The 26,299-nt window shown below is 40.5% G+C and overlaps 1 protein-coding gene across 2 annotated transcripts in view; it reads right to left on the reverse strand.

Moving 5' to 3' along the window:
- The window catches only part of LOC149298479 (low-density lipoprotein receptor-related protein 5-like), a 52,932-nt gene that overhangs the window by 17,350 nt on the left and 9,283 nt on the right, over positions 1 to 26,299 (reverse strand). For both annotated transcript variants that reach the window (XM_089487267.1, XM_089487268.1), the window contains 6 exons: positions 21,383 to 21,779; positions 20,435 to 20,606; positions 6,001 to 6,217; positions 4,117 to 4,406; positions 3,794 to 4,020; positions 3,285 to 3,469 (listed from right to left, as the gene is read on the reverse strand). In XM_089487267.1, coding sequence (XP_089343393.1) covers positions 3,285 to 3,469; positions 3,794 to 4,020; positions 4,117 to 4,406; positions 6,001 to 6,217; positions 20,435 to 20,606; positions 21,383 to 21,779 — 1,488 coding nt within the window. The remainder of the gene's footprint in view (positions 1 to 3,284; positions 3,470 to 3,793; positions 4,021 to 4,116; positions 4,407 to 6,000; positions 6,218 to 20,434; positions 20,607 to 21,382; positions 21,780 to 26,299) is intronic.

Genomic DNA, 26,299 nt, shown 5'->3' on the forward strand with positions numbered 1-26,299 from the left:
CTTAAGTATTCAATCGCTTAACTCAAGGAAATGTAATGGTACAGACAATGGCGCCATAGTATCATGCGCAACCTCCAACTCCATCCTGTACAGACCAATTTCATTCGTTACACTTTTACGGCAGAGAGGTTGGAAGCCAAGTACTAATGTCTCAATGAAATCTTGATACAATTTCAAGGAAATGTAGGTAAAGTAAATCATTACTGGAGGAGTAAAACATCCATTTGTCAAATTAAATCCTCACTCATAATTTAGGCATACCGCCTGGCAAACACAAAACACATAAATTTATTTCCAAGAGAAGAAAAGGACCCAGGTTTATGGCTTTATTTAAATTTGACCAGCAATAACTATAATATCAACCCACCACCAGCGGGCAGTTCAATCACCAAGTCTGGGACACCATTAGCCACGCACCGGACATTTCCCTAAACCCATTTGGACAGAATTTGCAAGGTATTTGCAGGCTCAGAGCTGGCTGGGGTCGGAAGAAGGATTAGGGTCACTACAGAACAGATAAGACAAAAACCACAAAGGCAGCAGCGAAGAGACAATATAAAACAGCGCGAGGTGGGCGCTTGACATCCTTCACCTCTACAGACAAGCCGGAAAAAGTCCCTTCCTTGGCCTTCGCTTAAGCCTCGCGTTTGGTAACATTGGTGCACGTAACAAAGCCGTAGAGAAATCTCTGGCGGGGCAGAAGCACCTTTCATGCGGAATCCATGCAAGATGTATGCGTATCTGCTGTCTCAGCATTACGGCAATCTCATTTTAATGGTAGGAAGCCACAGTCTTCAATCACAAAATCCATAACCTTTTGCTCTTCATTCATGCACAACGGAAACACATTGTCTACAGCTGGGAATTATGAGGACACCCTGAAGTCTCATACCCAAAACACGGAGTCCTGCACAGACATCTACACAATTCCTCTAGGCTTGCAGCCAAGGCCCTCACTTCCTTTCCCAGAATTCCCATCTACTCATTTTACGGATTTTTCTAACTGGTGCAAGGAAACCGAGCACCGCAACTCAACAAATGTTTTCTTTCATAATTTGTTTTGGGCTTTTGCTTCCCATAACACTGAGCGTTCCATAATAAAAACATATTTATAAAATCATAGCATGAAATATACACTTCTAAAATATTTTAACAATTCTCAGTAACGGATGCTGGACAGGATTCAGCCCGTCCCTGCATTTGGGTTAACCGAAGATGGTGTAAGCGGCACACGAACGAATAAACCTGGCACGTGATAAGGAATGAATGGGAAGTGGGTAAAGTCATAAATAATATGCTTCTAGTAGACATTAGGTGAGCGGGCAAGATACTTTGACACAGTGGGCACTGTCATATTGTCGCTGTTTAGGAGATTACAGTCCCACTTTGTGACCGATCCACTTGAAAAAGGTTAGGTTCACGTGAGGGGATGACTGTATAAAATACTAGTATAAACTTTAAGGGTATAGAAATCAGTTAAGACTTGGGAAAATGAGTCAATATAGGAAATAAATTAGTTTTCTAACCCCATGGGTAGCCAGTCTAAGGATGTAGTAGATATCACCATTATGATCTTTACTTCACACTAGCCTAAGCACGGTTGGTTGGGTACACAGAATTACGACAAACTGATCTGGAATTTAGGGCTGGGAGATTTGGAAGAGAGATATGCACATATTCAACAAGTAATAAGATACGGAATACTCTTAATACCCATTCATCGCACTTTTTTTTTTTTTTTTTTTTTAATTGTCCAGAGGACAAATAATCCTCGGCGCGGAAAGTTCACAGTGTGGATGTTTCAGAAAGGTCAATATGTCTTTCACTTAATTAATGGGCTCAGAGCCCAAAGTGCTATAAACGTTTGGCTAGCTGGAAGTGGCACCATAACAACTGCTCGGGATTTCAAGGACAACGCGCATGGGGCGGAAGGGTATCGAAGTTCCCTCTCTAGAGTATAAAACAGCACTGTAAGAATGCAATCCAGAAGACGAGACGGAGCAAGTCCACTTCGGCACAGGTGTAAGTTTGCTAATAATGGTCAATGCTAATATTTTACTAAAATGACCATGCATTTACCAATAGCTGCCTGTGTGTGCATGGATGGCAGATTATACTCCTTTAAGGAGATATGTTTTTTTTCTTTTTTTTTTTTTGTATGAAATAGGTTAAAGGCGCACGTCTAACATAGTAACCTGGACACTGGCGTCCATTTCCACAGCCTGCTTCTGGTGAAGCTTAAAGATGTTGCTTGCGCGGTACCAATATGTCCGCTTAACTTGCAGCTGTTCCAGGTGAACTTCCAAGTTGAAGATGAGTTAGTGTGAAATGCACTGGAGTCCAAGCAAAATGGACTACAGTGTGTTACAAAAACAAGGATAGTAATTCACTGAAACGTCCTTAAATTTCATGAATGTCTGGGGAATTTCTACTAACCTTACCCCAGGAGTATTTCCCTGGAGAAGGTGGAGTGGGGCTTTTGTATTGTGTGCATCCTAGTGAAAACTTGAATCCAGCGCCACAAACACCCATGGTCTTAAAAGTGTTTGGCCTAAAATATATACTTACTAGCAGTACAACTTATGTTTGGGGAACACTTTACCATTTAGTTAAACTGAAACATCCATGGTTCAAGTGGCAAAAACAGACCTCTTAAAACTAAAAAAAGACTTCTGTAGTAAGAGGAGGAGTACTGTTTGCTTCCTAAAGATCAACAGAATAAAAGTGAAACAAGCTTTGACATTTAGTAGCCTTTGGTGTAATTATTTGTGTTAAGAAGTTAATAACAGGTATCACAACGGGTATATTAACACCTGTCACGTAACTCATGGAGGATGTTTAATGGGTTGCAGTTGACCTGCGCGGGTTTCACCTACATTGGTGAATAATTGTAAAATATTTTATTTCCAACTCCGCTCTTAGTAAATAATCCTAACTGCTGGTATAAATATGGATGCCAGAATAGCATCAGACACAATATGAATTTGTACCGACATTAAAAACATGACTGGAATACAAAACGGGCACATTGATGGTGCTGGGCTGATGAAAAGCACTGCGTCCAGCAAGTACCCTTTTTAGTTGGACAAAGTATAGTTTGAATCGCACCCCTCCCTTGTCAGTTTGCAACAAAGACGCAAAAAAACCCCCAAACATTGCAATTAAAAAAATATATGGGACATACAATGAAGCTTTCCCTTTAATAAAGCCCTCTTAACCAGACTTGGGTTACTTATTACAATAAACTCTAATGGGGTATTAAAGCATATCCCTGAAGACATTACCTAGCATGTTGGAGGACTGAATCATGTTTGTATCCAAATCTGTCCAGTACAGTCTTTGGTCTGCATAGTCAATGGTTAAATCATTGGCACGGCCCAGTTTGTCAATCAACGTGTTGCTGTTGGCTCCATCCATATGAGCTCGGACAATCCGGGGCTTCCCTCCCCATTCTGTCCAGTACATATAGCTGAAAAGGAACAACAATATTTGTAGTAGGTAGTGAAATAAGATTTAAAACAACATCATAATATGTTTGATAAGGCTTTGGTGACAAGCAGATAATAACTATAAATAGTAATAAATACAATGTATGCCCCGACCTTCCATGAAGAATCTGTGCATCTAACTGCTGGCTGTGTATTTATTGTTCCCAGTTCAGATATTTTTTTTCTGACGTCCTAGGCGTAGATCAGCTGAATAGAATAGGTAATTGCTGTTTCTACAAGACAGAGCCCCTCCAACGTTCACCGTTACATACGGATCAGTAGAATATTATTTTCGAAGTACTCACCCTTTAGCAGGGTCCAGAGCCAAAGACCTAGGGTTGTCCAAATCTTTCCAGATTAAAACTTGTCTGAATAGCCCATCCAGACGTGCCACCTCAATCCGATTGGTTCCAGTGTCTGCCCAATAAATGTTCTTCCCCATCCAGTCTACTGCCATGCCTTCTGGGTAATCTAAGCCAAACTCAATCACATGCTCTACCGAGCTGCCATTTAAAAAAGCTCTGCTTATTGTCTGGAGAAGGAAGAGGAAGAAATGTGGTAACTCAGTGGCATCCTAGCCAAAAGGAGTCAGTTAATCACTGGAAACAAGAAGGTAACATTACAGTACCTTTAAGGTGATGTCCGTCCAATAGATTCTGTTATCAGACACATCGAAGTCCAGGGCAGATGCCTCTTTGACTCCGGTGAGCGGGATTGTCACACCGTTATTGTTCGTTTCCAAGGAGATCCTGTGAATTGTGGCCCTGCTTGTGAAAACTAAGAAGGCTTCAGGAATGATGCATGTCCTCAGGTCGCTGAGTAACTCCAGCCCCATAGGGCACGAGCACTGCACACCTCGAGGGGTAAAGAAGCACAGATGGCTGCAGCCACCATTATTGTCGGCGCATGGATTGGTACCTGTAAGAAACGATCACAAAACTAATCTCAAATGTTTCCAAGAGACAAGCAGTAGGCTAATGTTTCTTTTAAAATTGTCAAATGTGGATACACAGTTCTCGCGCATTTTCATATTACCAAGTAAAAAATATGAATGATGGTTTTATCTATTAGCATATTAATAAGATTGAAATCAGCGAGGTTATACCCATGAACACACATCTCTCTATCCACATATAATGACGCTGGGCTGGTTGAGCAAAACCATGGTGCACCTTTTAATGGATATTTTCACAATGACTGTTCTACTTTATAAGGGGCTTGGAGTAGGGAGCCCCCGAGTTCAGGTATAATGATGGCCCGACACTCAGAGTGTGTGATCTATTTTTTAATATTAAGTAATTTATCCTTTGCTTTCAATTTTTGAAAAATATTAAACATTTAGCGGTCCACAATTAAAAGCTCGAAGCCAGGGTGTACCTATTCCATAAAGCTGCAGGTGTCAGGAAGGTTAGGTACGTGGATATTTCCTCCTATGCTGGATGCCACATTCATAAAACTCGCAAGCACAAAGTTTGCTAGTAAAATGGTCTCTGTATTGTGTACCGCAAAGCAGCAGATTCCTTAACATTATATATTAGTCTTTATAACCCAGAAGGGCATTTCGCTAAAGAATGCCTTTTGGGAAAGACTTTGCTGCACCAGCTCAGTCAATGACCGTTTGAGCTGCGTTCTCTGCTCCAAGATTAGAGTCTTCGTAAAAAAACGAGGCTTCCATGCAAACAGGAAGTCTTACATCAACACATAATCACGCAAAACTTTTTGACGTGGGGGCTCGGTACCGGTTTCCTCAGATTGCCTTGATTGTGAGGAAGTCCTCTGCAAAGGCAACCACAGGATTCCGCGCAGCGGATGAAGATTACAGATGGAGTCTATCATGGGATTCCATCATGTATGATTTGTGTGTCGGGGGTCAGGACACGTTGTTTGCCTCATGGGAGGCCGGGCCAATTTTCATATTTCAGCTATAATTACATAGGCGACAGCCGTATACCCAGCCTAGCCTAGACTAGGCTTTAACTAGGGAAACCTTTTTTTTTTTTTGCCAGGAAAAGTTAAGCTATTCACAGACCACGTAAACATACGCAGGTAGGTGATAGTACACAAAATATCATAGGGTAGGCACACAACAAAATGGCACCCCATTTTAGCACTGCAACTCACATCATGCCAATTCTATATTCATATGTTTATCTACATTTGTGTCACCTTACATTTTACATTTTTAACTTTTTTTATTCTCAGAGAAAAGGTCTTTTACTCATTTTTAAAAATAAACAAAAGTCTCAAGTAGCCTTAAACACATTTCTGCTGGGGAGGGGGTAGATGAAATGCATAGCTAGACTACTGTGCCAGCTACATATCTTCAGCATACCAGGCATTCAAGGAGTTAAGGCTCATTACTTTCATGATGGCTTGATATGTCATAAACTCTAGAGCATATTGTTGTAAACACACATTTGCAAACACTCTGCATTCTGCGTGTTTTTTGGCCCCTGTTTAAGAATGTATGGCATGTTTTATTTTCCATGTTGTGCACAGTTCACATACATACCAAATGTATTGGTTACGCTGGCAGCTTTAAGCCCCATTAGATCCGGCAGTTGGTCTATGATGATTTCTCGACTTGCCCTCACTTTGTGAACCCTTTCAATGCTTCGTCTCTGCCAGTCAGTCCAATAAATGTAATCTCCAAGTAGAGTAAACCCAAATATATGGGGAAGCTTATCTTCTAGAAGGGTTTTCCTCATGGTGCCGTCAACATTGATAACCTGTTGGGCAAAACAGATAATATAAACTGGACTTCAAACTTTACTGGGCTCAAGAACACGCAAGATGCACATATACACGCGTATGTAACTGCCCTGAACATGAAAAAACAATTCACTATTAATTCACTAATGAGTTTGCTTTCCAGGGATAAAAGGTAATATGCTGTCCCTTTTACGGACCCGCCTGTCACATTTCAGCTATCCCTTGATTGATTTCATTCCTCCTCTCAATTTGACCACTTTGTTTCTTCACGCTTGCTCTTTCCAACTACTGCTCCTCCTGCATCCCAAGGTGTGAGATTAGGAAGGAGGATCTCTAGTAAGAACATCAAACACCACGGTAGCTGCTTAGCCGTTGCTGTTTTGCCTTCAATGTAGCACCCCTTCAATTTGGGGTGCTCTGTATGACCCCAGCTATAGTGCATCTCCCGGTCTTCATCCTTGGAACCAGTTAACTTCTAATCTTTTGTTCTGTCTAACCAAACTATTATCTCAGCTGCCCCTGAACGCAGGACACTGAGACATCTTGGCCCAAAATGTATGACTGTCCTGACAAAACCAGGAGATATGATTATGCTCTAAACACGAGACACATGTACTGAATGAGTGGGCCCTTAAAAGTCATAAAAAAATGTCATAAAGTTAGAACTTTCTTAAAATCTGCTGGTTAACGTAACTTTTTTCCAGTCATCAGTATTTCCATAAAATAATGAACGTATTACATTGCATGCCTGGCCTTGCAGCAAAAGGTTAAAACAAGTCCTATGTAGATACAATGCGCTTTGGATCATTATGTGGCAAACTCATTTTTCACATCACTGTAACAGGGATTACAACCTTTTAAAGTCAGCAATCGAAGATTCTAGAGTGATTAAGAGTCTCACAACAAAGGAAAACCAGTGTGCACCAACATATTCCTTAATCCTGTTTAGCCCTGGATGAAATAAGTACGTTAATCTTCTAAGTAATTTTTTGCCACACCTTCCTTACATGGTAAAAAATGTAATTGTAATGTTTGTGAGCTGCCCGTCATAAATCTGGTAATCGACAGCCATAACCCTAAGGTTATAAAAGCGAAAAATAAAAGGGATTTCAGGCAGAAATGGGTGGGAGTGGTTAATAGTAAATTGAGCATGTCTACTTATAAATGCTACAGCTTGGAAACAAACAGGAAACCATCCAGATGTCAACAATGGAGGTTACTAAATGAAAAGAATCTGGTAACAATCTCTTCCAGAAGAATAGGATGGCAACACAGCTGGTAATGAATCGTGGCAATAGAAGAACCTAAAGAATAACCTATGGAATCTTAGATGTGTATATCGACAGCTGTGCCAGATGATGGCCCCTACTGTGACTTCTGTGTACTGCTCGCTGTACCCATTGCTAGTGCCAGGCTGAGACAAGAGTAACTAAATAACCAGGTGTGTAGCTATAGAGGTGGCAGAAGGTCCATGCGCATGGGCTGTCCTAGTGCCAAAGTACTGAACTGAATGTTTTCCAATGAGATCATTTAAGATAATCGCCCCTGGACACCCTATATCCAGTTTTACATGACAAAAAAATTTAAGCAAAATAGTTGGCCACAGCACAATAGCCCCAGACAACCAACCTAAAATCGCTCTTCATATTATATCTTTCGAAACAAGCTACTTGGCTCAGAGAACATGCAGAACTATAGATACATTAATGGGTCTCGCAAGTCTTCGAACTTTCCACCTTTCATTTTATTTCCTAATGGCAACCACAAGTTCACGTGTGAGCTACTCCAAGAGACCAAGCTGTGCAGTTTAATGGTTCTACTCTAGTAAATAGTGCGAACCATGACTAGACTGAACAGCCTTTACTGGAAAAGAAAATACTTTACACTCACGCAACTGCCTCTCCCAAACCTCAGTAATGCAATCAAAGTGTCTTTGCCAAAAACCCAACGTAGCTGCTAGGGTGCTACGTAAAAATACATTTCGAGCAAAATGACCTTGGGGTACATGTTTTTCTAAAATCAGCCAGACACCCGTCCTCTACCCCTTAATATTGCACTACAACGTTTGCACAGTCTATAGGGAGAGATCAATATGACCCAAACAATGCTGAGTGTGATCAGAAGATGGGCCCTAGGAAGACAATTCCGCAAAATAAAGTTCTCATTAGATTCATATTTGCTTCATGAACTATAACCCGATTGACAAACAGGACATGGGACAGATGAGGGTTCAAACTAGTCCTGGCCAAAACAAGCAAGAGCAGACTGGCATTACAAAATTATATCTAAAACCTTTAAACCAAACATAAGAGGGACCTTTACGGGATTATCGTCAGTAGCTCACAAAGAAGCCATTGGTACATTTCGTGCTCTGATTAAACATCCATGTTACACGGGCCACTTATTCCTTAATTGCAGTGATTAAACGTAGCTTCAAGTGTATTCAATCTTATCCTCCATTCAATGTGCCTCCTCCTCATGCCTAACCAATGAATCAACCTTCTACAGGATAAAGAAACTCTCATTTACGCTCACCAGCCTGGAAAATCAAGCCAGGTTCATTTGTATCAATATTTAGTTAATAAGGAGGACGTTTACTCCTCAGCACTAGTTTGGTCCAACCATCAAAGGTGCGGTTTCACCAACGCAAAATATTAATTCTCTCATCTCTTAGACTTTCGGGTTTGTTTTTTTAAGAAGCCTGTTCCGTTTATAGGCAAGAGCCTATTAAAGAAATTATTTCTGGAACAGGCTCGGGGATCCAACAGTACTAGAAATTATGTTTCTAATATTTTGTTAATGTTTATTTGCAGGCGACGGATTTGCTTTGCCAAGCAATTGTTACATTTACAAATAAAGAAATCTAATTGCCAAGTGGACAGAGCTCGTTTTGAGTCCAGGTTTTGTTTTTGTGCGAATGTGGACACAGTTTGTGCAGACTGGATTCTAAACAGCTGCCAGGAGCCTCGCAACAGCTGCCCAGCTTCGCACCAAATGTTTTCCTTCCCTTAACCCAGTGAAACATTGCGTGCCTCTTCTAATACCTCATGGCACAGGACGTGTGCAGAGAGTCTGGTGAGAGCCTGCGCCGGATCATATAACTCTCCCCTAGTAAATGGCTGTTGATGGCAGATTAACCATTTCGGAACACCGCGACGCGGACAGAACGTCGATCCTACAATCGCAAGACACTGAGATCAGCGCTATAGAAACCGAGGCACAGAAGATACACGCGAGGACGCACCTCGAAAGATATCCTGCTATTCAGCAAATCCTAAAATGAATTGAAATCCTCATAAAAAGGCATAAAACAATGAGATCTTATAAACAAACACAGCATCAAGGCTGCTTCCATACGATTTCTACGTCTATTTCTTTTACGTTCTATTTCTACCTCCTCATCAGTGCAATCGCAAAATATGAACCCAAAAATGTGTGGGGAGATGCAATGTATTGCTCTATTGCTGAAGGCTGTTCAATATGTCCTAATACAAGTATTCACTGAAAGGAAGGGCAATCCATGAAGACAAATACTCAGTTCAACCCTCCCAACAAAAGAATATCTCTACGAAATGATTGAAAAGGATAGGAGCTTTGGGGTTACAGATTGGAAACATTCAGACTGCGATGGAGGTTTTGTAGCTGCAGTCCTTGCCCAGCGCCCGCGGATCACAATACGGGGCGTGTTATGTGGCTTTTCTTATTTCATGCGGCAGAGAAAAAGAAAAATTGCTACCACAATCCGTGGCTACAGATTCAGGATCTGGAAAGCATACAGCACCGAAGGCCAGCCACGTACCACATGATCTGATGTTTCCATAGCACTATTAAATAATTACTCCCTGCATACATATTTCTTCAGTACTGGACAACTGCAGAGCAAATTTTATAGTCAAGTTTTACTTTGTTTTGTATGCAATTTCCAGTGAAATACCGGAGCAGAACCTTTTAGCCTCCCAGGTTTCAGAAGGTTTCCCCAGGGTGCAGCACACATTCATTAAAAGCGACTTTAAGGAATGGCAAAATCGACTCTAAAGACTGTGTTGGTAAAATATACTCTCCGGGCCCCAGAAATGGATCCATATAGTGGAAAACCGCTGGCCGCACTTAATTGGCTATTATAATGTTTTCCCTTGGAAGAGCCAGCAACACATTTCTCCGTAGCGTCCTTCAGACAAGGTGGAGGAGAAGGGTGTTAACAACTCAATGCAGTTTTTGGAGTTACCAAAAAACGTTGTCAACTTTATCCTCATATTCTGAAGCCTCATCATGATCTAAAAAATCCTTTTAGTTTCATATTATACGTTGTACGTTACCTAACAAACATGAGAACAACAAATAACCTTAAGAGAGTTAATTTCCATTCACCTGTTTTAAAGCAGGGATTTCATACATGTTATACTAGCGAGAAAGGCGACAGCCGGGAAGCTCAGATATTGTTAAATGAGAACAGAATATAGATTTAGCCCCAGGTTGTGTGGCCAGGCATGTGGCTGCTTCTTTGTACACTGTTTTGAGCATTGCATAGTAGGCTATTATTTCATATTAAGTTATTTCTCACCCCTTTGTGAGGTTGGCAATTGTTGATTGGTTCTGGCACCCTTTATAAGGGTGGGGGTAGGAGGAAATTGGTTATTTAAACACCAGGTCTGCCATTTATTGGTTAAATATCCATTAATTACACTAATTCTCAAACAAAAAGCACATGATATAGATAGATTTAGATAACGTGGTTGCATCTATTCCTTGGAACTCTCTAGGTTTAACCCGGAGTGCCAGGTGACACCTTGCTTCCCTTGGGTCAGCTTCTTCTGTTGGGGCAGGGAGGTGGCATTTGGCCACACCCACTCAGCTCCTACATTCCCCTAAATTCACATAGCCACACCCCTTCATGAAGAGACCTCCTCTTGGATGTTCCAAAGTACGACCATTGATGGTCACTTGCTTGGTCTGTAAATTAAAATTATATGACCTAATCCAACAGGTATTCCTGTGTTGTACAACATTCTTGCTCGGAGCTCAATCTAAACCTAACGCCATTTAAAAACCTGTGCGCCTTATCAAGGTACTGAAGCCGTCACGTTCGTTAATGTTTTTAGAGTTTAGTCATACTACTTTTTAGGGTAAACATGAACGATGATTCCATATGCAAATTCAGAAAGCTCCGACAATCCAAAACCTAATTCAGATATCGGACTAATCTGCAAGAGGATTGCTAGGGAGGGGAACTTGTGTTATACAGGCAGAGGTTGGTTATGTTTGTGGCTTATTTACATAACTGAAGCAGAACTGGGATTGGGTTTTTTCCTGTCGTACACTAATGTTGCGGTTGGAGGCAGCTGACACAGCTGCTGAGAAATCTATTATACAACACTTTCCATGTGTGAGCCAGATTCTCATGGAGAATGGCACAAGGCAGTGATAAAATAGCTCACGAATAGTTTGAATGCATCCAGTTCCCCAAATCTATGCTTAGCAGATGAATATAAAAGGCTTGGAATGTAACCTTTAACCCAAACTCTACTAATGTCTCAGATTTCTACGTTACAGGAACACGCAAGTAAAAAGGATGGTGCATGTTCAGAGGCTTCTATAGCGTTGGGGACCAGCTCAGGTAACAAAAGGAATTCCCGTTCTCATCATTACCAAACACACCTGTATGCAAAACTCTAATGGTGCATCTCGACAACATAAACAAAATACTGGTTCAGTAAATAATCATTGGAGTCACAATAGGCTGGAATTCCCTTCTGTAGCTTTAATCACTCTTCATTTATACCATTATTATCTGCGACAGGCTCGGGGCGATGTTTTACGTGGACTTTGTGCACAGCTGCTGTACATGGACCCCTATGGTCGAGCAGCTGGAGAACAAGGCGGGCCAACGCTCTATCCTCCCTCACTTTGCAACAGACTGGAAATCTATGCTGGGTTTTGAAGACTCTGTTTGATGAGACCTGCAACAGGTGCAGGAGATGGACTTTTAAACCCATAGGCATCAGGGAGCCTGTTAAGGGGGCGACAAAGTTCCTCGATGCTCCCAGAGGCGGTGAAACAAGTTCTCTGAACCAAGTAGGCCGTTATCTGTCTGGCCTGGTGTGTGCCGTCTGGGGATGTTTCCTTAGACTAGCTTAGCTAAGTCTAATAGGAAGGATTAAGTAAATGAATATTTAGTCTGATCCGTCAGGGCCAGCACAGTATGGGCCACACACTGCTCCAATTCAGAGGTAGGCTTTTATTTCATTTTGCTTTGGTTCACTTAAATAAATACAATAAGCCAGAAATACTGATGTCCCTGAGCCTTATTGCCATTAAGAACCAAAATAAGTGACTTTAGTGGTCCTTGGTTAAGGTGATTTGTAACAATTACATTATATTTATTGAACACCACATTACGGCCCTATTAGAATGAGGGGAGGATGCTTATAATACAAAGTTTATAATCTCGTAGATCCATGTTTTTAATCAGTCGTATAAGCAAAGTGTTGGTGGTCACAGCTTCTAATCATCCATAGCCTGGTGGCAGCAGCCAAAAATAATACTCCTTGTACTAAGACATTTTAGTTTCCCTTTCCCATGCATTCAAACAGAAAAAGCTCCGAAGTGACACACAATAAAAATAATAAGTTACTTTATCAGAACTTAAAGGTGGCTCTTCACCTCCAACTTGGCCAAGGATGCATTATCACAGCAATAACAGAGGCAAGCAGCTAATTCTGCCTTTTGGCAGCATTTTTCACTTCACCCTCCTTCACTTGGGTTCCTCCACCATCACGTCCTCCTTCTCCTGACAGTCATCTATCCAGGGGTGGGAAGAAACAATGCCAGCTGCTATTATTCAAAGCTGGCTGCGCCATATTAGCATCAAAGGATATTACTCAATCTCTAGTCAAAGCACATTTCAGACAGTAAACGCACTGTTGTTAACAGCTCTCACTTTGCTCTTGCTAAAACCAGTTTTAAAACATGAAAACAAAGCCTCTCAATAAAAAAAAAAAAAAAGAGTCTGGCTGCATATTTTAGCAACCTCCTGCCTACACTCTTAGCGAGACATGCTTGTAACATCTGAAGCCACAACAACAGAGAACAGTGTGGGAACCTCAAACCGGTGAGCTTCACCAATCTACGTGGAAATGAAACAGCATCACATACCGCTTGGGGTGTACAAGCTTACCCACAGGAAAATGATTTAGACTTTTGGTGGGTAGGTCACCATTTGGATTCCCCCCCCCCCCAATAGTAAAGGTTTCATTTATAATAATCATCTGTACTTATGTACTTCAAACAGCCTTTGGTGGGAGTACAGCTGTTTAGCCGTACTCCTACATTCATACAATAACCTACTCTGTGAGATTGAAAGAATTTTTTTGAAAGGAAGAGGCACATTGCATTTCGCAAGTAGGATGTATACTGTATTTAGAATTGCAGGTGAGTGAAAGAAAGAGGGGTTGGAAACCAATTGGAAAGATCCAATTGAGTGGGCACGACACAGAAGACTGGGACCAAGGAAGGTAGCTTGATGAAGCCAGGGACAATAGAACCAACAACTAGTAGGCTACGCTGATAAGTAAATATGTGAATTCCAAATGAATTAATTTACATATTATTGGCAAATATAGCCAACCCTGTACTATAGGGGGAAAAGATGCAATGTACATACATAAAAAGCTCTCGCAGCTAGATGGTTACGCAGATGGTATCTTGCCAAGTCAGCTCTTTATATTCGAACTCCCAAGGCAGAACTTCTGCTAGTCGTTTCTTTCATTTCCTGATTCTGATGTTATTTCAGCTCTTTTCCTCTGCTTTCTTTCAATTTAAACAGCAGTTTTATTTTTTTTAGTTTACTATAACCTGGACAATTAATCCTTTAATGTGCGATTATTTGGACCACTTTCTAAAGTAACAACCACCCAATCAAATCTACTTTAGTTGGAGCTATTTTTACAGATGCAGACATGTCTTCCCAGCCAGGTACCTGTCACTCACTAGTGTCTTAAAGGATAAACATCATTAAATTTATCTTTTAAAACTAAGCGTGTGACCAGCTGCCCAAATTCTAGATTTCAAGAGGCATTTACTTTGTATTCAGCTCTCGCTAGCCGATTATAAACTGATCCCCCAAAATCTTACGTGCTTTAGAACATACGACACAAACAGGAGAGTTCTCAAAACGCCTAATGACAAAATCAAGAAGCATTTAGGACTTGCAACAGTGAGTTATTAGGTTCCAACAAAGAGCAAAGAGTGGAATCCTCTCTAACAAATACACATTCCTGCTCAATCTACGGGTCCTCCCAAAGCCAACTGCCACTAATTTAGCCGGCTTTCAGGAGACTGAATGCAGAGATTAAAGAAGCCGGCGAGTGAAGCAGAGCCAAAGGCAAAGCTTTCAGTGTTTAAGGCAAAGAGCCATATCTGCCATGTTGCTGCCATTGAAACATTTTGCATTCAGCCTTGTATAATGAAATAGCTTTTCACATCCTTAAAGCCTAAAATCTCAAGGAGGTTAAAAAAAACCTCGGCCACTGACCCGCAACAAATACAAAACTAGGGGTGACCAGTGAGATGAAAGGCGGACTGCTGTTCAGAGTCCTCTTGGGAAGCAGAGCTGTCAATCGCCTCTGGGCTATCTAAAGTTTCCTGGCAAGGGACAATTGAAAAAACTACAGGGCATCACTTCAAGTAACACAGAAGTTAATGGCTGCTTCTACTCCAAAGAAGCTCTGTAAGATCTTTTATCCACTAAAATCATGGCCTCAGTTTTAACCTCTAGCGCTTATCTGCAACTGAAGATGGGGGACACTTTTCCAGTTAACAAGACTTTGCGTTCTCGATCCAGGCCACATGCTTCAAATTAAAATTCCCAAATTATTAGCATTTCTTGTGTGTTGTAAAGAATGTGGAACTGAAGTTACTTTGTTTTGTTGCCTCTTCTCTAACCTTCCAGAACACCTACATAGCACTTGTGAAAGAGAAACAGTTTAAAATAAATACAAGCAGTGCTTATGAACATTAACAATTTAAGTACACAAATCTGTTCTGTATTAGATTGATAAAAACTCTACAAGGGGAATTCCCACCAAATTGTTCTATTTGTACAGATTGTATCAGATTAAAAATGCATTTTCAAGAATTTTATGCTGTTTTTCTTTTTGTAAAGGCTTGGCCGACATATCATGCATAATGTTTTTAGGTAGTCATTTGTACGTGTTATAGCTGCAATTAGCCAAATCTACTTAAACACCTTGACTCCTTATACTGGCTCTGGAAAGCAATGTATTGGCCCTAATCACCCAAACACTAAGACTAATGTAAGTCTATGGAGGAACAGACTTCATTGCACTGCCATTAAAAATCAGCTTAGTGTGTTGCGTGAGCAGGGAAAGTCACCTAAGATATCACATGACTGCAGGTAAAGGAAGTTTATTGAGTCAAAATGAGATAAAACCAAATATTTGTCAGCGTTAACTAGCATTACTGTGTACAGAAGTGCATGCTCAAAATAAATATGAGACTTCTATGGGAGCTGATACGGGAGAAGCAGATGATTAAAGAAGAGAGAAGAACAAGAAGAGGAAAGATAGGGAGACATTAAGAGAGGGTGAATGAGAGTGTAAGAGAGGGTGAATGAGAGTGTAAGAGAGGGTGAATGAGAGTGTAAGAGAGGGTGAATGAGAGTGTAAGAGAGGGTGAAAGAGTGTAAGAGGGTGAATGAGAGTGTAAGAGAGGGTGAATGAGAGCGTAAGAGAGGGTGACAACAAATGTAGTTTCCAAATGGAAAAAGGCCTCCAAATTTTATCTAAACTGAAAAGGCAGGAATCTAATTTAGTTGTCTGACAACAAATGGTCCAAAAATAAAGTGAAACATTTTAATAATTTTTTGGTCCATTTGAGCAAATCTAATGATCTTTTATTAATATAGTGCCAAAAATGTACACCGTGCTTCGTTCAAAGGGTATGGTAAAACTAGAATGTACACACTAGGACAAACAGATATACTAAATAAAGAGGGCCCTGCTCGTGAGCTTACATGTTTGTTTGATATTATATATACATATACGTGTCAAATGTTGCATCCTAGTTTACAAAAAATATTATATCATGTCAGTTTTTGTTATCTGTTATATGCATATTCAGCTCTTTCATTTATAACTTGAAATGTAATATACCGCTAAACAGAGTTGAAATATAATTATCGAAGGGTTATGCATGCCTTTCATTGTCTTGGGCATAGTGGTGGGGGAGAGGTGTGGGCCCTTAACCCTTTTGCTGCCAAAAGGTGACAATATTAGAAGGAGGGCAAGAGCTGATGACTGAGACGGCAATTGAAAAAAAAAAAAGTTGGCTTTGAAGAGTTGGTCTCAATAGAGCAAAGAGAAAGTACTTGTCAATTGCAAGTTGAAGTGAAAGCCACTTTTGCTAGTGAAGTGTACAGATGGCGGGGAGAGGGGGCGTAATGAATTCTAGCCGAATTCTCTATTGTGCTTTTATTGCGCACTAAAAAGCCCTGGCTGTTCCTGGCCCAGAAAAAGGTTGATTTTTCTCACAGTAGGGAACTCCTCAATCAAATAACAGAATGATTTACTTTGAATTTGGTACGCTTAGTAGAGGGTGCTTTAAGACATACATGGAATGATGTATCCAGCTTTCCAACAGCGCAATACACGGACTATGACATTTTGTTTTCCGCATCTATGAAACTGGGACCTCATAAATCGCTGGTAAATTAAATTCTTAAAAATCTATTGAACACAAATGAAGCCATTTCCATCAAATAGTTTTCAGGCAGTGTAATGTGAATTATGTAAAGTGTTACATCAGATGATTTTCTAAACCCTTAATGTTTTTTTTCCTAAGCAAATCACTTTTCCAAACTATATGTAAGCAGACTGGAATGGAGGAATGTAGAAATAAACTACTATCCAAAAGAGGTACTTATGACAGAGCGTCTATCTGTGTGTCGTCATACAAACAGAACCAGCTGCCAGAGGACCCAAACATGTATGAATTAGGGAATGAAAAAGGCATCCAGGAGAATCCAAATATGATAGCTGATTGTCTATTTATGGGACAAAATATACGTGTTGGAATCTGGAAACCACTTATTCCCTCAAATATATCCTATTTCCGAAACTACTTACATCTGGAATTCATTTTAATTATTCACATTTTCACATTATGAATATTCCTGGAACAAAATAATAATAGTAATAATAATTACTTAAGCAAAACCAAAAACCTAGAGGATCAATGTCTATTTGTCAAAGAGTCTGTGCAATCACCATTTATGGTGTATCTAACCACGCAAATCATGCTTTACAGCAAACCTACCACCATATGCATCTCCTAGGGTGCCAATAACAATACCTCTCCGATACCAACACATGCACAGTATTTTTCATATTGAAGGTATCAGTGGCCCATACCAACGTTCACAACGCATAAGAAAACGCAGCTGTAACCAGGCACCAAGAAGGTCAAAGGTATGAAGAAAAATGGGCTGCAATTTGTGGGAGAAAAAGATTAGTTTAGAGAACGAAAGGGCCCAATAACTTGATTCTGATGACATCTCAGCAGCTGCAGAAAGTTGCCAATGAGAATTTTTACACAGACAGCTGGAAACACACTAAACACTCTCTGCCTCGCTCTCCTCTTTGAAAGATAAGTAGATAAATGTTTCTCCCTAGAGAGACATGGAGAAAACGAAGGCAGTGTAAGGGGCTAAAAGACATCGAGGTCTATTCATTAATCCCACAGTTTATTGAAAGCTAAGATCGGTGATAACTCATAACTCATCTAAATGGGTCAACAACTTGTAAGGTGCATGTTGTATACTCCCTAATATCAATACCCCCTTAGAAAAGGCTTCAGCTCCTCTTGCAAGATAAGATGACTGGGATGGACTCCTAATATTCTGCAGCAATAACAGGAACCCGAAACATTTAACTCACGTAAAGACTCATGAGTTAGTAAATATACCCAAAAATGAGGCATAACAACGAGCCATTCATCATGTGGCCTCCACCAGGCAGAGCTATGGCTGTGCAAGACAGAGGAATTCCAAGAGGTGATAGGGATTCACGAGAAGATGTAAAATTCTGAACCTGCTTTAGAAAATATTTAACGTGCTTAGCCAATTATTTGGATACTGGGTAACATCCATCATGTAAATATTGTGAAGATGGAGTAATAGCGTGACAAAAACAACTTCCTCCATTAATGATAAACAGATTACTAAACAAATCTACGAAGAATACGGCATCAACAATAAAACATTACATCAACGCATCATGATTGAGAAAAGCCTGTGTGTAGTATACGCAAAGGGATGTGAAAAATCCACAGTCCTCAGATGCATCACTTAAAACCTAAATTGGCCCAGGGCATTCCTATAGCCATCGTATGCTTGCTTATATTCTCTCCCTGGGTGAATCTATACGTCTGTGGTCTTATCAGACAGTTCTTACCAGCAATGAGTGAGTTTAAAGGCAAACAGGCTATACAAAAAAGAAAATGTGTATCTGTCACCTTAAGAATCTAATAAAACACAGTAAGTATGTGGATGCGCCGCACGTGCGTATCGCTAGCTGTTTGCTTCCCTCTCTGCTGGATTCTTGTAATCCCCACTAATCTACAGTGTGTCCATGAAAGTGTCTCGAAGCATAAATGTGATCTCCAGTCTCTTTTCACGCATGTTGTTCTCACGCTGGGGTTTGAGAGCACATGAATCTCTGCCAATTAACGTATAGATCTATAAATCTCCGCCCGCACAGAGTAAAACCATATGCTGAAGAAACTGGCTCATTTTTCCAACTGTCTGCCAACGATACAAGAAAGACATCTAGGAGGAGGGAACAATGTTGCCACGGGGAGCCAAATTTGCAGGAGAAAACCCTATAGGCTGCTGTCACACAAACGTTTGACGAGTCTCGCCAAATGGCTTTGTAGGCTGCAGTGACTGGGCCCTTTGTGTTCTAGTAGAACGCTGCAGATGGAAAGGATGCTGCCAGAATACGGGGAAAAATGTAACCGCTGGTTTCTCTGCATGAAATTTTACATACGCAAGAACTCAGCCTTCTCCCCATCTACAACATGACAGATTCAGGGATTTAAAACAACTTGGAAGCTAAAGATGAGACAGAAGAATATTGCATTCTAAGATCTGGTGTAAACATTATATATAAACACACTAATGATCACGTAAGATAGCATAGAACATGGTGGTTTACTGTTTCCATATTTTTCCCCATTATGAGAACATTCATATGTATTTATGCTTCAACGCTTCATATAATGGAGAGTAGCACACAGTTTTATTTTGGGGCATAGAAGAGTACGAAACAAAACCCCTCTGTCCTTTTTAATTTGACACCGCAACAAGGCCTGTGGCTTTTAGTGAGATGTCCACATGGCGCACGTTAGGAGCTGCCACTGGCACGATAGGTTCATTGTTGGGCCCCTAACGCAGGATCTTAGTCACATACCCTGCACCTTTCCCAGACGGATCTTTGCCAAGCAGGGAACACCTTTAAACCTGCACCCTACAGATGGGCTCTACCCCTAACTTCCAGAGCTCTTTGTGTCCTAGAAGGCATTACATGATGACTCTGGAGGTAAAGCTCCCAAATACCCTCATCTTATGACTGCTATCAACCCAACTCCGCAAACAGATTATCGGTGCAAACCTTCAGCATATAAAAAATGGAACACTCACAAACTCAATTACCTTCGAATAGTGGGTTGTGACATTGCTGGAACGTACAAATACTCTACAGGAAAGCCGAAATAAGGGACAATAATAATAAGAGTATACTAGCAAAAGTAAGGACATTTCCCCCCACAATAAATGGAACACCTGATGGGATGGCATGGAAACTGCCATAACTAATGACAGCACCTGCCAATGTATAAAAAAATGTAAAAGTAGGAGGAATATAAAAAGCCATAGTATCATATAGAGACTATAGAGCTACCACCAAGTAGACTTTTACCTTGTAAAAAGTTAATGATTATAAGTTATAATTCTTATATGTAAATGTTTTTAGATGATTTGTCAACTTTAAAAGGACACTGGCTCCACATTCAGCTAGAATACACATGGCTGGCTAAACTAACCCCATTGATTGCAAAAACTGAAGTACAACATGGCCCCATATGCATTTCACTTAAAGCTGGAGTGTTCCTGTAACAACTGCCCCTTCTCTGGAATATCTGGAAACAGCTATTCTCCTTACCTCAATCTTGTCCGTCTTGGCATCCCCCCAGTAGAGTTTACCCTCCTGTAGGTCCAAGGCAAGACCATTGGGCCAGCCTAAGGAAGAGTTTATGAGAACTGTCCTTTCTGTACCATCCAAGTAAGCAGATTCAATCTTAGGGTTTTCTCCCCAATCTGTCCAATACATGTATCTAAAAAAAATAAAAACAAATCTTTACATTACCAATTATAACATTTTAATGAAATACTAGGCAGCACAATTACTTTTCTGTTACTTCAAAGGCTGTCTTACAGATTACAAACACAGTTATTAACTAATTAACATTACAAGATTTCGTTTTCTCTCATAACAACACTTGGATCACTATTTAATGCACAATGTAACAACAGAATTGGCCGCCCATATAGAATAATTCACCCACCACTGCTGGTAAAAATAAAATAAACATAATAGACCACTAACCTGTTACAGTTAGACAATATGGATGCTTAAGGGCTACATAGGTGGCAGAAACTACAAGTGAGTAATAACTTATTGGGAAAAAAATCATACATCCATTGTGTACAAATAAGGTGGGCATCTAATACACGTATCTAACTTGTCAGAACCCATACGTAATTACATGCATAGTAGAGGGATAAGAGGCAATGGTCGGATGAGCCCCCAAACCATTGTAAAACGGGAGTCCCTTTGGTACACACCTTAGGCTAGCTATGTCATGCATCTCGCTTGTGTTACTGGAGAACAAAATACAGCATTTAACCTTCAACCCTACAGAATCATTGCCAGAAAACAATTACCAAAACGATAAAATATCCAATTGCTTTGACGTGATCATTGCAGACGTGTGAATGGAGAAAGAATTCCATCTCACGAGACCACCCATTTTGCTGTTGAGTTTGGCTAAGCCTTGGATGCTGATGCCAGAATAATCAAGACAAGTAATCCTGATTGGAGTAAACTTACCCAGACAGTGGGTTCAACACTATGGCCCTTGGTTCATCCAGGTTTTCAGATATCAAAATCTTCCGAGATGTGCCATTTAACCTCGTAACCTCAATACGATCTGTCCCTGTGTCCGTCCAGTACAGATTACCAGCCACCCAATCCACTGCTATTCCATCTGGATGCTTGATCTCTGTAGTCACCAATGTTTGTGCTCCTGAGCCGTCCAGGAAGGCACGACGAATAGCCCTGACTTCATCATCCGTCCAATAGATGTAGTTTCCAACTGGGTCGTAGTCTATAGCGATGGCATGCTTGATATCATCTATCTGAAGGACAATATCAGTGAAGTCTGGCATGTCTAAGGAGATCCTCCTCAGGTCTGTCCTCCGTGCCAACAGAAGGACATCATCAGCACCTGGAACCAAGAAAACATTTACACGTGAAAAATACGGACATTGAGTCTATGCTTGGTGTAGATAAGAACATCAGCAAAGTTATTTTTTTGTTTTTTATGGAAAAACCAAAGTCAAGGCGTTAATTGCTCATGTGTGATATCTATTATCTAAGGACATTAAAGTTATGTAACATCACAAGCCTCTAATAGTGTACCAGATTCTAAAAGGGGTAGGGAGATACAAATGAATCCCAGATTCTTTTCACATTCTTCTTCTTTAAACAAAAAACGTGCTTAAAAAAAGTAAAAACTTAGAGATTTCTACTTGAAGCATATTAATGAAAATAATCTCCTTGGCACTTATATAATACTGGAGGAGGAGGAGGTAGCGTCTAGACGTTATATCACTGAGCAAGGAAAACACAAGAGCCTGCTTAAGACGTGCAATGGATGGACCGGCTTCTAGCTTTTCAACGGCTAGAAGGAGCTGGAATTTATTTATATGCATTAACCTTTGCACAGCAGGATGGCCCGCAACACGATTCCATATTCAGGAGGCACAAGAGCGACGGAATGTCTGGATGCGAAAGCTTATGCCCATCAAATCTTCTCCTGACAGCTGCTTATAATGGCCTGTCTGGGAAGATGTTTCTTCAACTCATGGCGACATGAACAAAATACAACATAACACAGCAACAGGCCAGACACCTCCGGCAGCCCAATACGTATTTAACGATTTCTAGGTGTACCATTAAAAAGGTTATTAATATTCCACAGGCTTTACTATTCATAGGAATCATTTTTATACACAGGGTTTTGAAGGTGCTGTTTTATTCCAGACTACTGAATGATGCCCCAGCCATTCCAAGAAACAAATTCTTTTTGTATCCTGTAAAAGTTTGTCACAGAAACTTAATTTAAACAATTAAATCTTAAGAGGAAAGAATACAATGACATATAGGCGAGGGTTTTTTTAGCGTAACATGTTAGAGCACGCTATTAGGTGGAACAGCACCGTTATCCTTTAATATAATTGAGAAAAAGAAAAGAAATGACATTCCTCTGAATAATCTCTACAGTATTAAAGAAAACCAACGGGTTTGTGGAAAAAGTGAATTCTTTGGAATTCTCCAAAGGGAAAAAAAGAAAAGGAAATTTGGAACAAGGTGAGGGCCAAATAATAAAATGTTTTCACGTATAGAAGAACTGCAAATTTATATCCGACATTGAAGTTCCAAAGAAAAGAAAGTGTGCAATCATCTACGAGGGAACACAGTATTCTAATCCACTTGACGTCTTTACTGATGATTCTACTGATTTAAAGGGGAACCCTCAGATTTAGGTTTTTTTCATTAATTGTCTCATGGTTAATTAATGTGCAGGCCAATCACAAAAATATAGGTTACGGACAATAACTGACCGAGGTCAGGTCAATGAGAGAGCTGATCAGCAGTCCTCAGGTCTCATCATAAGATTAACAAAGCGATCTGTTTTTCCGATGGAGTCAGATGCGTGATCCAGGAAAAGTGATATCAGACTAACATGAAATATACATGTCTGGGGAGGGAGGGGGGAAATCGTTTTTAGAGGTGTGAGGATTAATTACATTTCAAGATACACAAAGCGCTGATCAAAGACTAAATTTACACATCGCATTTCCTGTCGGTGGCCACATAAAGAGGAGCACTGAATAAAATTGAATAGGATCTTTCCTAGCTGGATTATTAATTGCTAAATCTGGTGTTTAAACATAATGAATACATGAAAGAGTCAACAGAATGATTGACCAACATCAAAATGCTTGTGTAGATTTCACAAAGGCTCCCAAAATGTAATTCCCAAACGCATACAATTAAAATGCATATCAGTCACCTGGAGATTAACAATCGTTATTAGAGGAAAACTATACTACCAAACATATTAACAAAAAAAACACATCCGCCTCTACTTTTCCAAAAATAAAAAGTTTAAATATGTCCTATTTTATATTTTTTTACACATCTGGAATCTATCATGATACATGTACAGCGTAATATTATAATTGCATTTATATAATGCCAAGATAATCTTAAATAAACTTTAAAAAATAAAGAGGATTACAGAAAATGGTCGAGAAACCTATAAATATATTAAAACTGACTAAGGAAAGAAACTAACTCTCTAGAACAATGTAGAGTTTAATTTGATGCCCCCAAAACACAATTAAGTTCACTATATCTTCCATCAAAAGTGGCAAATAGAGATTACAGTCATAATTAGAAAGGCATTTTCAGGGGTAAACATTGTCAACTTATTTTTAGGCAAGGGTCTTGCTCACAGCACCCGTCTTCAATGACCCTGCGGCCAACGGGTCCGCACAGACAAAATGGCTGCCAGCCAAACCGCTCCTGCACAGTGCAGAGAAGACCTGCTCCCCCTGGCACAATAATGTGTACATTAAACAAGCTGTGAGAAAAACGCAGCACGTTTAGTGACTGAAACCAAACTACACGGAGAAGGAAGTAAATCGGGATCTCAGACAGTAAACATGTGCCTGAAACCAAACTACATGGAGAAAGAAGTAAATCGGGATCTCAGACAGTAAACATGTGCCTGAAACCAAACTACACGGAGAAGGAAGTAAATCGGGATCTCAGACAGTAAACATGTGCCTGAAACCAAACTACATGGAGAAGGAAGTAAATCGGGATCTCAGACAGTAAACATGTGCCTGTTTACAAACTCCATTCCAACCGCGTGAAGTCAATTAATACAGTTATTCAATGTAGGCTGTAACCATAGAATACAGTACAGACTGTAGAATACAGCAAGCATGCAACTATAAAAGGTCAATAGCCTTAGAGAGATCATTCCGGAATCTAACTTTTTTTGCCCGTTTCTGAGAGACCCCGATAAATTCAATCTGAATGAAGCCTTGTTTCAAAGCAAATCAAACACTGTCGCACCAAAGCGAAATGGATTACTTCCCAAAACCCAAATGGCCGGGAAGGCCATACGATTGGAACATGGCTGAACATTTTGTATCGGTTCTGAATGCTGCAGCCCAGACTCTCTTGCTTTAAGAAGATAGCACCAAATACTCACGAATAACTTTGCATAAGAACCTCCAAGAAGTATTGAGAGACCTGGAATTTGTGCTGTGGAGGAATGAAGCAACAATGCCACTTTGAAGGTGTTGCACTGCTTTGCTGGTCTGACCCTGGCTGATACATTTGCAAGGCTTGATTCTCAATAAGAGATCAGCCTAGAGAGTCGCATTAGTTGGCAAAAGAACTTATCCTTTCAGTTCTTCCCTTGATAAACCTTCTCCATTCTTGATACCAGGAGAATAATGGAATGGAAAAGCCATCAGCGTTGTGTGACCAGAAAGATGTGTATGATTTCACAAACACGCATGTGTAACAGTTTAGGAAGATAATCTTGGTGCCGGACTGTGAGAAAGTTGAAAAAGTTAAGCACTCTTTTAAAATGTCACTCTTGTCCCCAATTAAAAACTCAAAAACAAAGCGTTTGAGGGAAAACACTTGCTTTAGAGAAGGAATGCATAAATTCTCCATGACAAAAAAAAACCAAACTATTCTAACATGTTCCCGTTTTGCTTGTAAATTCTAAGAGGGTAGCCACGGACAACTGTGGGGATAAAAGGGAGCGCTGGAGTAATTATACGCCCTGACAAATGGTTGTAAGCCTCCCCATTCCACAATAACTCTGTTCATTTGTAAATGAGTGGCCCATGTTCTCGATCAAGGAGCCCTGATGGGCCAGGCATGGAAATTAGCGGTTTGATTTCTAAAGCAAATGTTTACTGCCCACAGACACCCTTAATAATGGCTTTGTGCCTCTCGGTGACCAAAGGCCTCGTATGAAAAGAGGGGTTTCAACGCAAGAGTCTTATTTCATTTGGGATCACTTCATGGCTATTCACGTATTGTAGCTTATTACTAAGCCATTTATTGGTGAAGCAAGATGAAACTTACGTGCAGGAATAATAGGCATAGGTATGACTTTAAATCAGAATGACACGTCCATAAAAGAGACAGAGACTGGGCATTCCATGGGCTGAGTGGGACTGCAATGTCCGAGCGCTGTGAGAGAACTCACACGTGACATCAAGTGCTCTTTGGAGTGTTAGAAAGCACAATGACCATAAAATGCACTCAGCGTGGGTTACGGCGGTGTCGCTGCGCCTCCGGATCAGTCACATTACAGAATGCAACAAAAACGCCTAGAGAGGTTCAGGGGGTCTCTGGAATTCAACCCCAATATCAGAGGTATTATACAAACATCCATCCAGTCTCTGGTCATCCAGTCTCTGGTCATCCAGTCTCTGGTCATCCAGTCTCTGGTCATCCAGTCTCTGGTCATCCCACATTTTTCTTAGGCAATTCAACACACTGGCTTTTATCTTATAGGATCAGCTGATTTGTTCTAATGATGTGTCTTCAGGTCTCTGGAAGGTTTGTTTGGATGACCGTCCCTGCATAGGGTCTATTCACCGTCTCTTTCCTTCTTGTCTCTGCTCCAGGCTAAAGGAATTAGGA

This window comes from Sceloporus occidentalis, unplaced genomic scaffold, assembly GCF_023333645.1.
Source record: "Sceloporus occidentalis isolate IW3139 unplaced genomic scaffold, rSceOcc1.0.p SCAF_32, whole genome shotgun sequence".
NCBI classification, from domain to species: Eukaryota; Metazoa; Chordata; class Lepidosauria; order Squamata; family Phrynosomatidae; genus Sceloporus; species Sceloporus occidentalis.